This window comes from Macaca thibetana, chromosome 2 (genome assembly GCF_024542745.1).
Source record: "Macaca thibetana thibetana isolate TM-01 chromosome 2, ASM2454274v1, whole genome shotgun sequence".
Taxonomy (NCBI): Eukaryota; Metazoa; Chordata; class Mammalia; order Primates; family Cercopithecidae; genus Macaca; species Macaca thibetana.
The window spans coordinates 76,492,951-76,507,466 of record NC_065579.1 but is presented as its reverse complement, the minus strand read 5'-3'; the positions used below and the strand labels follow the sequence as shown (position 1 = coordinate 76,507,466).

The 14,516-nt window shown below is 42.7% G+C and overlaps 1 protein-coding gene across 2 annotated transcripts in view; it reads left to right on the top strand.

Moving 5' to 3' along the window:
• The window catches only part of SPATA16 (spermatogenesis associated 16), a 261,852-nt gene that overhangs the window by 219,137 nt on the left and 28,199 nt on the right, over positions 1–14,516 (top strand). For both annotated transcript variants that reach the window (XM_050778289.1, XM_050778290.1), the window contains exons 7-8: positions 68–214; positions 1,245–1,354. In XM_050778289.1, coding sequence (XP_050634246.1) covers positions 68–214; positions 1,245–1,354 — 257 coding nt within the window. The remainder of the gene's footprint in view (positions 1–67; positions 215–1,244; positions 1,355–14,516) is intronic.

The window sequence follows — 14,516 nt, the reverse complement described above, 5'->3', positions numbered from 1 at the left end:
GGGGGGGGACCCTAAACATATTAAAACCATAACAAAGCCTCTTAGTTCTTTTTCTGTCATATTTCAGATCTTCAGACACTCCACATGTTGCCTCAAACAGTTGACTGGTCATCTTTTCCTCCCCAACAATATCTCTTGACTCTTGGGTTCAAAAACAAAGAAGATGGAAAATTTTTGGAAAAAATATCAAGCAGGAAGCTGCCGATATTCACAGGTAAATCATCTGAACCTACAAGGTCTAGCATGTAGTAGCACCTGTGATGAGTTTTGGGCCCCAAAAAATGTTTGAGTTAAAATTAACTCCTTCTAATCTTCTCTGTGGGTTAGTTAACAATACTTGGAATTCTGGTTCCAGGAAATCTTTCTCCCAAGAATACACACAGTCCTGGAATGCCAACCCCCTGACTCTAATCATCTAATCATCTTACCCCACCCACCTCTATCATCAACGACTAATCATACAGCACTTAAAGAATACTAGTTTTCATCATTATCAATTAGCAGAGGTAGAAGAAAATTATGCAATGAAACTGCTATATGAAATCAAAAATATAGCCAATGACAATCTTAAATTACTTGTATTATCTATCGTTGTATTAATGTCAGTTCCCCTCTTTTCTTATGTAATTAGCCAAGAGTTTAGATCTCCTGGAGAGTATCACAGTTAAATGGTGTTCAGTAATCTGAGTTGAAACTTTCAAAAATCAAGAAAATATTCACATGGAGTTGAAATCTCAAACTTATGGGCTGAATTCATGACCAGGTTAAATTTATTCCTGCAGCTCTAACCACATAATTAAGAATGTGTGTTTTGTCTGGCACTGTATCCTCTGAGGCTTATCTGAACTTCGAGCTACATTCAAAGTCAATGGATCTGCACACTTGAATAATACCTAGGAGGAACAAGACAAGAATCAGACACATTTATGACGCATTTTTTCACAACTCAGGAAAAACAGACTCTGAAGAGATCGGTGAATCATTATAGGCTGTCTCTTAGATCTCTCAATCAAGAAACACAACAAAAGAGATAAATGATAGTTTCTAAAGGGCAGCGTCTCCTCTGCCTTTCTCCCCATAGATCTTTCTTTGTTATACATATGGTCTAGGGATGGGACTAGTTTCTATACTAAAGATTTCGTATCTATTAATATTGAGATATCCGTTTATAGCTTGCTAAAGAAAACATTTTGAAATGGAAGTCTGGAGAAAATAGTATAAAAGTTTATTGTTACAATTTTTAGAGCATAAAACACCTTTCGGTCTGACCAGAGAAGATACAGTGAGACAAATGGAGACAATGGGGAAGCGAATCTTGCCAATATTGGATTTTATTAGAAGCACTCAATTGAATGTAGGTATATGAGTCTTTTATATTTGTCCAATGTACAAATATTAGAGAATTCTAGAAGTATATATAAGGCTTACATGGCAAACAGTGCAAGTGTTAGGGGATTTTGAAAACGTTCATAGTAACTCTCATTTGCAAAAACAAGCAAATTTTAGCTAATGATTTTATTTCTTTTCTTCTAAAACATAGTATAATGCTACACTTTGCAATTTCAAGCACTTATTAGAGTAGTGTCTCTTTAAAGAACCTTTTCTTTATGCCTTCCTGATATCTAATTCAACATTGCAGTGAATTTGTCATTTCAAATCAATAAGAAAATTTTAGCAAGCACAATGTTTTCTCTATTTCACTTATTGAGCTATTGCATATAACCATCTCATTACCTACACAAGAATTCAGAGCTTTTCAAGATAGTGCCTTTGTACCACACTGATGAACTGGATGCTTCCCTAAACATTGGCAATTGATCTTTATATAGCCATAAGGTAAATTATCTAATCTCTTTCTATGATCCAGGAAAAATATGCCTTTTCTACTTTTCAGTCTTAAAGAGTCCAAAATAAGACCTGAATTACACTGCTATTTTACAAAATTTAAGCCATTGTACTGAAAGTATATAAAGAGAGCTTCTCATTAACAGGCTATAAAGGCTGCAGATTTCTCCTCTTTTAATATTTTTCAAAAGGCTTGTAAGTTGGAAATTTTAAAGAATTTCCTTCCTGTTCCCTCTTTTGTGTTATATCATTGATTTGATGTTCTTACCTTATAAGGGGAACCAAGGGGGTCATCACAAACAGCTACTTAACATCTGTTCAGCAGTTTATCTGCTCAGTAACATTATTCAGCATTTTGGAAAAGCTATAAAACACCTAATCTATTTGCATGATTTGCAATTCCATGCATTACAAATACAAAAGCACATTTTTACTGATGTTCCTACCACAAAGCTACCCCTTCTCCACAACCATGTTTCAATTGTCTCCCCTATATTTCTGTTAATAAGAAATCTATCTATCTCTAAGCAGTTCAGGCTGCCATAACAAAACACCATCCTAAAAACCCACACACATCATTACCCTCATCATCAGGCCCGTGCAAGCAGGGAAAGCTTTGCTAACCAGAACCATCACCGTGTAGCATTATTTCATCTCACTCATGCATGGCTAGCCTAGCAGAGCCAGTGTGTCAGGTGCTGTGAATGTGATCTGCCTGTGGCCTAGCCCTTTGTTTTTTAGTTTTTAGTTTTTTAGGTTTTGGTTTTTTGTTTGTTTGTTTGTTTGTTTGAGACAGTCTCGCTCTGTCAAACGGGTTGGAGTACAGTGGTGCGGTCTTGGCTCATTGCAACCTCCACCTCCAGGGTGGAGGTTGATTCAAATTCAAATGCTTCTCCTGCCTCAGTCTCCCGAGTAGCTGGGATTACAGTGTGCACCACCAGCCTGGCTAATCTTTTGTATTTTTAGTAGAGACAGCATTTCGCCATGTTGGCCAGGTTGGTCTTGAACTCCTGGCCTCAAGTGATCCACCTGCCTTGGCCTCAAAAAGTGCTGGGATTACAGCCATAAGCCACCATGCCTGGCCAGGCCTGGTTCTTTGAAGCAATGCCTGCCTTACCTTCTCACTTATCAGAAAACTGACCACATCATCTGTTGCCAGCTCAGATCTCACTGTGTGAACATAGGCTGGGCCTAACTAGGCATTATGCACTTTTTCAACGTTCTTAACTCATTTTCTTATCACCTTTTAAAGAGTATCCTGGCCATTTGGAAATTTGTTTAGACAGGTATCTTTTATGTGCCTATAAAGGAGACTTTAAAACCATAATTAATGAGATTCTTAACATCTGATTAATAACTCAGTCTTCTCATATTGAGTCTCAGTACCACTTGCTGACTGTGAAGAATTTCATGAACTTTCCTATGTTCACTTTTAAGGGAAATAACAGTTTTCGGAAGACTGTTTCAAAAGGTTTTAATGAAATTGAAGTAGGCAAGCCTGAAAGTGCCTAGGGATCACAAATATATCTAAATATCAGGTATTAGGTTTCTTATTATTTGCCCAGCAACAGCTTCATAAAGGAGGATTGACAAAATTGCCTGCAAAGGTAACCTAGCTTAATGAAGCAAATAATGAATTGGTGACTAGAAATTATTCCTACATGGTACCATTAACTGTAACCCAAGCAGCCCTCAGTAGTGTTTTTAAGACCCTTCAAGGTGTTATTTCTTTCTTGTCAGATATCAAATGACATTCACTTGAATATTTAGGCATTGAATTATCATTGTTTGTTACCCTCGTTTGTAATACACGTAGACAAAGACTTCTGCCCAAAGCCATGCTCTGGCCATGTAACCCTAGGGCAAGTCACTTAACCTCTGAACTACTTTTTTCTCATTTATAAAATAGGCTGGTAACTGCCAGGCCCACTTCACAGAGTTGTTGTGAACCATAACTACATAATCCATGTTCTTGAAGCACTTTGTCAAGTATTAAGAATTTTAGTTTTAATTATTTGTATTGGTTTTAGGTTGCTTTGACAAAGAAACTGTTTTACAGATCTTTTTTTCTTTATACAAGCTGTGTAGTTTGAAGTTACCTATTTTTCTTCTAATACGAAGATTCCATTCGTGTTCTGTGAATTTTGATTCTTTTTTCCTTAGCTTACTTTGCTTTGATCAGTGATTTGCTCAGATCCCTTCACTCAGGCAGGATTTGAGATGCCATTTCCAGCCATGAACTGGACTCAGGACTGCAGTCTTGTTGACATGCTCATGTGACAAGCAGCCTCACATGTCTTGGTGGAACACAGCCAATACCCAAGACACTTCCATTAGAAGACAGTGAGTGACCAGTGTCTTGGGCAATAAATTTATCTTAAAGAATTTTAGATTTGTCAGTCATCCTTAACACTGGTGACTAAGGCTTTAGTTTACATTTCTGTTGTCTGTTTCAAACAGACAACTCTTTACCCTAGTAGGATGCCACATTTCCGTCAAGGCCTAATGGCTAGGAAAAAATGCTGTAATCCCAGCACTTAGGGAGGCAGAAGTGGAAGGAGAGCTTGAGCCCAGAAATTCAAGACCTGCCTGGACAACATAGTGAGACTCCATTCTCCCCACAATGCAACAACAAAAAAAAAAAGTGGAACTAATGGCTAGGAAATATACTTTGCCTCATACCATATATGTTCAGAGATGTTTAATTCATTTGGACAATGTTTTTTAATGAAAATGGGCTTGGAATATGAAAATACAATGCATTAAAACTTCAGCATTCCTAACAGCAGGAGACCTAAAAGACGATACTAGTTCTTGACATAATACCATGACCAGAATCAGTTACACAATGTTTAAGTATTATCACATTTATACTGTCACATAAATAATGATAAATATGTAGCTTTCTAAACAATACTTAGACAATGCCAAGAATTCTCATGATCTATTCCCTAAACATATTGAATATTTAGTCACCTTGTAAATATTAGGTTTATAATACCTACCTAATATCTAATTAGAAAAAAGTTAACTTGGCAATAATACACTAAATTATAATATCATAGGGAATACTTTTAGCTGCTCTAATTTTTAATTTTTCTCCATTAAACTAAAAGATACATGTATTTATTCTCCACAAATTACATATAAAGAGATAGTTTAGCAACTTACTCTCAACCAAAGCATTTTAAATATAAAGTGAGTAAAATTTTCTTCTAAAGCTAACAAAATACTCTCGCTTCCAAACTCTTGAAATATTTGATAGTCAAGAAGTTTTCTTTACTCAAACATATCTTTTTTAAAATACAGAGCAGTCCTGGTCATTAACCAGGTGCTGACTGCATGCAGAAATTACCACTTTGGAACTATGGTTTAGGAGAAGCACGTGCATAGTGCTCTACAATTTAAAAAGTATTTTTCCTGCACATTCTTTAATTTGACCCTCACAATTTGGTGACATTGTGTTACCTTCATTTTACCAGTGAGGAAACTGTGGCTCAGAGGAGTGATATATTCAAGTTCACACAGCTAGGGCTCAAAATCAGAGCTTCAGAATATCGTGCCAATATTCTTTTACTAAATCATATTATATCTCTTTGATTTAAAAGTATGATCCTTGCCAGAGGCAAAACATGCGTACACACAACATAGGAATGATTCCATAGCTGAATTCAATTTTTTAAAAAAACGAACATATAGGCCAGGTGCAGTGGCTCACGCCTGTAATCCCAGCACTTTGGGAGGCCAAGGTGGGTGTATCACATGAGGCCAAGAATTCGAGACCAGCCTGACCAACATGGCAAAACTGCGTCTCTATTAAAAACACACATGCAAACACACACAAAAATAGTCAGATGTTGTGGTGCACACCTGTAGTCCCAGCTATTCAGGAGGCTGAAGCAAGAGAATTGCTTGAACCTGGGAGGCGGAGTCTGCAGTGGGCCGAGATCACACCACTGCACTCCAGCCTGTGCAACAGAGCAAGACTCTGCCTCAAAAAAAAAAAAGAAAGAAAGAATAAAAAAAATTAAAATGAACATATAATGTACAAATTAGACCAAAAATTAATTATAAAAAGCTTCCTAGAAAACATGAATTTTCAACTCTTGCTATGAGGTGGTGGATACAGTTGGTAAAGACCTTTCCTGGTCTCAGGGAGGTTTCTATGTGTCAGACAATGATTCTCTTTACACTTCTGACCCTAGTTTCCTTATCTTTGTAGATTAGTCTACTAGGTACACAATACATGGCCAAACAAGGATGATTCCAGCATTTTAAGAGTTATAATCTGCAATATGATACAACCTTCCTGGTGACTTCTAATCCCACTGAACATCAACCTCATTCAGCCAGCAGCCCTGCTGCTATGGTATTTTTCATTCTCTAGATTTTTGTCCTAATTATTTCACATGCTACTGACTGGCACTATACTTTTCCATTCATTAACTTTATTGGCTGCTGTCAGTCTCAGACCTTATGTACTGTGCTTCCTGGGCTAAATGTTAAAGAGTTAAAATAATCAAATCTCTTGCCATGCATGAAGCCGCCTTCACAGGATGACTTGCCAAAAAATGACCTAACTAACCATGTTTTTAATACCTCATTAATTTTACTTTTAATTTCTTCCAAGTGAAGCATAAAAAATGTTTACATATGCACATTTGAAATGAACAATAATAAGTGTTTCCTACCCCTTTTTTGCAATCAATGTTTCTGTATCTTATGCCAAACGGGAATACATTCCAAATACTAGGACTCTGCTTTTCAGCAGTATTATATAGTGCCACTTATTTGCCAAATATTTATTTGTAACTGCTATTAAGCCTTCACTTGAACTCGCTATTACCTAGCCCTCATTGTACCTGTGTAAGGTTTTAGCTTCAATCGTGGCCACTTTATTACACTCTCTCCAGCAGCTCAGGAGCCCTTTGATCATTCCTGAAGTCTCACTGGGAGGGCTACCTGCCTTTAGATTTAGTCTTTGTTAGCATTAGATATTTCAGTTAATTTCTATTTTTTATTATGTTCTTTATTTCCTTAAAGCAACAGCATTAAAACATTTCTGCCACACTAGATAGCAATTTTATTTCTTTTTCACTTTGTCTTTCAAAAACCCCTATCTTGGATAGGTAAAATATTAATCTACAGTTTCCTGATAACCAAAACTGCATTTGGCTTCAGGAGGAGGGGTGACTATTAGCAGTCAACTGTATTCTTTCCCTGTTTTCTTATTCAAATAGAGCACTTCCTGTTTTGTTATACATCCAACAATCAGGCTAAAACTGTTGCCTTCCACTATGTTTATTTTCCTGATGTTTTGGGAAATTACACTGATAGATTATGTTCCTGAGCAGCCTGCAGTTGTTTCTGCTCTTTAGAGTTGAATCACTACACCACTTCCCTACAACTAGCCCCATTGTTTATTTTAAAGAAGGACAAAGCAATTTTTCTTCAGAATGAAAACCGTTTCTCCTCCAACTTGCTTTCCTCTATTTGACAGAATGCCATTGTTTAGCTACATGTTTAAACTGAATGGGTAGGCTAGGTTTTTCATCAATTCAGGAAGGAACCCCAAATCTACCACTTGCAATCATCAATCTTATAGGTTTATGGATTTTCAGATAAATGATTAATCAGAAAGAACAAATTACTGTAAGAAAACATTCATTGAACAGCATGTATAGGTGTTAGGGACAAATAAAGCAGATACAGCACAATGGTGCCCAGTCTTTATTTCCAAGATTCTTGAAAAATGTCAGCTTCCAAAGGCTGCTGTCAATCAGAATTTGAGTATGGCCTTTCAAAAAGAAGTGCTTTCTAATTTTAAGTTGAACTTCAGTAATATTAGTTTCTAGCAGTTTTTCTCCTTAGAGGAGATTCTCTTAAGAAAGTGAATTATATGTCTGCCTTCTCTGATTTCTGGAAGAAATTGTGTTTCATAAGTATGCGCAAACCAAAATAGTCTTTACTCAGATACTAAACTTTAAGGTGGTGGTTTGTCTCAAACTTCTGTTTGAGATATTTGAGTATCTGGGGAGGCACCTAGCTGAAATTCGTATTTCTAGGGCCACATAACAAGAGATCATGATTGGGTGAAGCCCAGCACTCAGTTTGCTAACTGCCAAAGTCCACAAGCAAGCGTAGTGATTCTGGTGTAGGCAGTCCAGGGCATCCCTGCTATAAAGGGGCACTTGGATGCTTCTCTTCTGAGGACCAGGATGTATAATGCAATTGCCAAACTAAGTCCTCTTTTGAATTCCCATTTCTCATCACCCTCCAAATGCAGCAGAATCTCAAGGCTTTTATGTTAACCCTTATACACCCCCATGTCAAAAGTACTTTTTCTTAAAGATAAACTTAAGAATTTCATGACTAACTTTGTCTCTCCTATCAAGCATTACAATTTGTATTAAACGTTTTTAAAGATGGTAACATCTCCTCTTTTGTGCATGGCAGTAACACGCACGTTGGTGGGCCACTTTTTTCTAAATGTGCCTCATCTTAAGAAAGCCTAAAATGCCAATAGATGCATGGGAGTTGGCAGTCCTTACAAAGGTACACAGTAGTCTGTGTCAAGATGGAACATGTTAGTTGTTGAAATGGTCCTAGTAGACAGAGGGAAGCTAGTCAACAAGAAGAAGAGACTGTGTTATGCCCAGACTGTTTGTTCCCCAAAGAAGACCACCAGAGTCCAGAGTCAAAGCCAAGCGGCAAGGATCTTTACTACAAGTTCGAACTTGGTCCCTCCTTTACACAGTATACAAGAGGGCCCCGATCAATGCGTGCGTTTGCTTTTTATAGCCCGAAAGTTGCAGGGGAACAAAGAAATTCTTTTGGCTCCCGCGCTTTCAGTAACCTTGAACGGCTGTCTCCTTATCGGAGACTTTCCAGGTGGTGTTTGTACTGGGCTCAGGGAGTTTCGAGCCCGGGGGCTGAGGAATGTGCCCAGCTCCTTTCATTCCCCCCTTCTTTTCAGGTATCTTTAGAGCCAATCTTGGGTCTTATAAGTCTGATTCTGTTTCAGCGTTTACAGGTTGGTATTGGGCTCTGAGGACCATGAGTTGTACGGTGTCAAATTTCTCCTTAACAAATTGTAAAATTCTGTTAACAACACAAGGTCCTACGGTAAGCAGAAATAGTAGACTTAGCAGGGGTCCAAGGAAGGGGGCTAACAGAGAAAACATAGAGGAATTCCACCATTGGTCTGCAGCTGAAGCAAACTGCCGTGTTTTTACTTCAGTGCTTAACTTGTGTAACTGTTGGACCTGGTCCTCTACAAGTCCTGATTTATTTATGTAGAAACAACAGTCTTCTTTTAGAAATATACATGTACCACCTTTTTCTGCAGTGAGTAGGTCTAGGGCTCTCCGGTTCTGCAAGGTTACCTGAGCTAGGGACGTGAGCTGTCGCTCAAGGGAGGCAAGGGACTCAGCCAACTCCTCAATAGCAACAGCAAATTGTTGGTACAACTTGTTACTTTCTATGAGGGTGTGACCTAGGGCTCCCCCCGCCAGTCCGGCTGCAATGAAGGATGCGGTGAGGGAGATTCCTGCAATGAGGGGGAGAAATATGGCTCGTGCAGGTCTTGGTCTAGGGTCTGGGTGAATAACAGCACTAGTCCAGTTACTGGTATACCTTAGGAACTCGCCAGCAGTTAGTAGAGTCAACCGGGGAACTAATGTGACCGGGAGACACAGTAGGTTATTAACAGAGGGACTAGGTAGGTTCTTAGATAAGGTTCCATTACACCAGAAGAATATGTCTGATGGGGCCCTTGAGGTGATATTAGGGGGCGTTGCAGTGATACTGCAGAGGCTGGAATTGGTTCCTGAGAAACAGTAGGGAAACTTCTCCTGACTGGGGTTTAGGTATAGGGGCACGTTCAGGATAGGAGCATATGAGAGGTTTCGGAGGTTGTTAGCTTGGGCAAAGGTAGAGGATCCCCATGGCGGAGGGACAGCGGTTAGTGATGGACGCCCTAGAGTGGCGCACAGAAAGCAGCCAGACAGGCTATGAAGTCCTGTAAGGTTAGCAAGTTTTAGTCTTTCTTGTAATAACTTTAACCAGGAGAAAGGACGTAAGTCTTGTGTTAGTCTGTTTTCCTGTCATTGGATATTCCTGTGGACCAGGGGCAGTACTTGTACTAGGCCTCGCCATAGATAGAGATGACTGCTAGGCCATGTGGAGGAGGGGGAGTAGTATACAGCCCCATGTTGAGGCGAGGTCTAGCAGGAGTTCCAGGGGTCTCTAACTATCTATGTATATGAAAAGTCTTTATCCCGTCTACGATGGAAGGGCCACTTAGGGTCTAACTGTTTTCTCTCTCCCCAATAACGGGGTCTATGGATGTTACAATAGTTATAAGGACAGCCGGCATTTTGGTGCCACTAATAGTGTTTACAATTGTATTTAGTCTGATCAAACTCAAAGCATATTATTGGTGTTATAGGTTTGGCTATTTGAAAACCAGTAAAATTTAGTAGAATTGGGCTGTTGCACCCTGAGGAAGGGCAATCAGCACTGGCCAATAATTTTCCGGGCTTATGAGGTTGCCCAGGGTGGGTTCGGTTTTCATAAAGCCAGAATCTCCAGACAAAGGGATTATGAGCTGGTTTTGTGATTTCTCTAGCGGCCACTAGGGCGACTAACGTTAGGGTTAGACTACCTAACTGCATGTTTGCAGTGAGCTATGCTGCCGGCGCAGGGTGAGTTTTAAGGGGTTGTTTCTAGCTCTGTCCACAGTCCACGCATCCGGTGCTTCAGCCGCCGCCGTGATTGGTCCCAGAAGATCGGAGGTTGGGTCCACTGGCTTGACGTGGGTGTAGTGGATCTACGATGCGATGCCTTCTACCTTCAGGGTGGTGGGTGTGGTTAGGAGTACCTGGAGTGGTCCTTTCCACCTGGGTTCTAGGGTCTCTTGTCGGTGTCACTTGACTAGGACCCCGTCTCCCGGCTGGTACGGATGGGGTGTCGGCGGGGGACCGGTCTCATATAGTTCTTTCAGCTTGGGCCAGATTTCTTGAATTTTCTGCAAGGCTTGTAGGGAAAATAAGAGTTCAGAGACATTTTCTGTTTCAGACTTGAGCAGATCATTTTTTTTAGGCCGGGAACTAAGGGTGGGGGTCTGCCATACATAATTTCATAAGGAGTAAGGCCTAGTCTGTAAGGGGTATTACGGGCCTGGAACAGAGCGTAGGGGAGAAGGACCACCTAATTAGTGCCAGTCTCCATAGGTAATTTAGTTAAGGTCTCCTTTAAGGTCCGATTCATTCTCTCTACCTGTCCTGAACTCTGGGGCTTGTAAGCACAATGTAGTTTCCAATTTGCCCCAAGGATGGAAGCCAAATCCTGACTTACCTTAGCGACGAAGGCCGGCCCATTATCTGACCCTATCTGGACGGGGTAGCCATACCTGGGGAGGATATCTTCCAGGATTTTCTTTGCTACAACCTGAGTAGTTTTCTTCTTGGTGGGGAATGCTTCAGTCCACCCTGAAAAAGTATCTACAAGGACAAGTAAGTACCAATACCCGTATTTTCCTGGCTTTAGCTCAGTAAAATCTGCTTCCCAGTAGATATCGGGCCTGGTTCCTCTAAGCCTTGTTCCCGTTGCAGCCTGGGATTGGGGGTAGGCGTTGTTAAGCTGGCAGACTTTGCAACTTGTCACGATGTTGCTGGCCCGCGTCTCGGCTGTATGTCTGAATTTGAGCTTAGAGCATCTGATCAGGTCTATCATCCGCCGAGCACCCAGGTGGGTGGTTCGGTGGATGTGTTTTAACACTTGTTGTCCTAATTTTTCTGGTAGGATGGTTTGGTCATTAGTATCAGTCCACCACCTATTCTGGATCTGTTTCAGGGGAAGCTTGTCAATCCACTGGAGATCTTGTTCTGAATAATCAGGGAAATATGGCAAGTCCCAGGGGCCCGGGTCAGGGAGCTGGAGTGCAAGGAGTTGGCTGGGAGCCTTCGCCACCTTTCTTGCAGTTTGGTCCGCCAGAAAGTTGCCTTGAGCAGTTGGAGTAGTTAGTTTCTGATGCCTTGGGCAATGCACAATGGCTAACTTTTCTGGCCTCTATAGGGCTGTTAGCAGGGCTAGGATTTCTTGCTTGTTTTTTTATCTCTTTTTTTTTTTTTTTAGCCATCAGTAACCCCCGCTCCCTGTAAATGGCCCCATGTATATGCGCCGTTGCAAAAGCATATCGGCTGTCTGTATATACCGTCAGCTTTTTCTCCGCCCTTAAGGTAAGAGCTTGGGTGAGCACTATTAGTTCGGCCTTCTGGGCCGATGTCCCTGGGGGCAGGGGTTCCGCCCAGATTACCTCAGTCTCTGAAGTCACTGCCGCTCCAGCGTATCTCTGGCCCTGATGCATGAAGCTGCTCTTATCAGTGAACCAGACGAGGTCGGCGTCAGGAAGTGGGCGATCCTGCAGGTCTTCTCGAACTCCGTGCACCTGAGCTAGTACCTCGGTGCAGTCGTGGAGTGGGGCGTCCAGGTCCGGGTTGGGCAGCAGCGAGGCAGTCTCTTACCTAGTGGCCAGCCTCCTTGCAGTAGGCACATTGGTCTTTTTTTCAGATTATCATGCCTGGGGGGGGCCGCCTAGGTTGGGTGTACTCTGGCTGTAGATGTTCTTTCTGTACTACTGCTGCCAGGACCTTGGTCATTTTTTTAGTGGCCTTAAATTGCCTTTTTTCTGGAGTATCTCTGTTATTATAAACCTGCTGGGCTATCTGAAGGAGGTCTTGAATCCGCTTTTCTTCCAAGTCTTTTAGTTTTTGGAGTTTTTTTAATATCTGGGGCTGCCTGATTTATGAAAGACATTACAACAGCTGTCTGACTTTCTGGAGCCTCTGGATCTATGGGGGTGTACTGTCTAAAAGCTTCCATTAATCTTTCTAAGTAGGTGGCTGGGCTCTCTGTCTTTTCTTGCCGAATAGAATATATTTTAGCCAAATTAGTGGGCTTGCGAGCAGCTGCCCGGAGACCTGCCATTAGAGTCTGGCGATAAAGGTGTAGCCATCCCCTACCTTCTGCCGTGTTGTAGTCCTACGCTGGCCTGGTCAGAGGAAAGGTCGCGTTTATGAGGTCAGGGTTAGCAGTCGGTTGACCGTCGTCCCCCGGGACCAACTTTCTAGCTTTTACCTGTATTCTCTCTCGCTCCTCCGTGGTAAACAAGATTCGGAGGAGCTGCTGACAATCATCTCAAATGGGCTGGTGGGTGAACATGACACTATCCAGTAAAGCCAGTAAATCTTTGGGGTTGTCTGAAAACCGAGCACTCTGAGTCTTCTAGTTATACAGATCACTGGTGGAGAATGGCCAGTACTGGAGCTTGGGGATTCCTGTGTCATCTGGGGGTCTTATTTCCCGAAGGGGTAAAGCCACCGTGGAGTCAGGCGGCTGGGGGGGGGCTAGTCCGTGAAGTGCGCCCTCGCGTCCGCCCCCCCGGCCTTTTAAAGTTACTTTCCCTTTCAGCGAGCCCGCCTCCCCTCCGCCTGCTCCCTCTCTCTATCTCTCTCTCTAATCTTTCCGTTTCTGTCTAAATCTTTGATTGACATACTTACAGGGTCTCTTCTTTAAGTCTCTATCTCATTCGCGCGCGCTTTCTCTCTCTCTGTCTCTCTGTCATCCCGTGTCCTTTCTCCTTTATACTCAGTCTCTTTTTTTTTTTCTGTCTCTTTCTCTGACTCTCCACGTCTGCCGTTTTCTCCCCTTTCTCTTTCCGATTTCCCTTCTCACTTTCTCCCTCTCCCGTCTTTTATGGTCTTTCTCTCACTCATTCTCTCCCTCTCCCCAGTCTCACTTTCTGTGTCTCTTTTTGTAAAGGAATGTGGGTTAGAATCCCTGTAAAGGAAATCCACGCCGGAAGCCGGGAGCCTGGGGACTGGGGCCGCAGGCGCGGCGCCGGAAGCCGGGAGCCCGGGGACCGGGGCCGCGAGCGCGGCGCCGGAAGCGCGCGCCAGAAGCCGGGAGCCCGGGGACCGGGCCAGGAGCGCGGCGCCAGAAGCCGGGAGCCCGGGGACCGGGGCTGCGAGCGCGGCGCTGGAAGCCGGGAGCCCGGGGACCAGGGCAATTCAGACCGCGAGCGCGCACCCGGGGACCGGGGCAATTCAGACCGCGAGCGCGCACCCGGGGACCGGGGTCAGAGTCAGCTGTTGCCTGGATCGCGAATGCGCTCCGGCAACTCAGATCACAATTTAATCAGAAGAGAGCCAGGGGACGTCTCCCACCGGTCTCCACTGGCTGTCCTATAGTGCATCCGCCAGGACTGTGCCAGCTTCAGTTTCAGACCTCGCGAGTCACAGATTCAGATTCAGAACAGACACTCAGACACAGACAGACAAACGGAGACGAGCCAGCTCACCTATCAGTAGATCGATCTTAGCAGATCCGTTGACCAGGCGTCTGGTGGGCTTGGGGAATCCCGGACGAGCCCCCAGATGTTATGCCCAGACTGTTTGTTCCCCAAAGAAGACCACCAGAGTCCAGAGTCAAAGCCAAGCGGCAAGGATCTTTACTACAAGTTCGAACTTGGTCCCTCCTTTACACAGTATACAAGAGGGCCCCGATCAATGCGTGCGTTTGCTTTTTATAGCCCAAAAGTTGCAGGGGAACAAAGAAATTCTTTTGGCTCCCGCGCTTTCAGTAACCTTGAACGGCTGTCTCCTTATCGG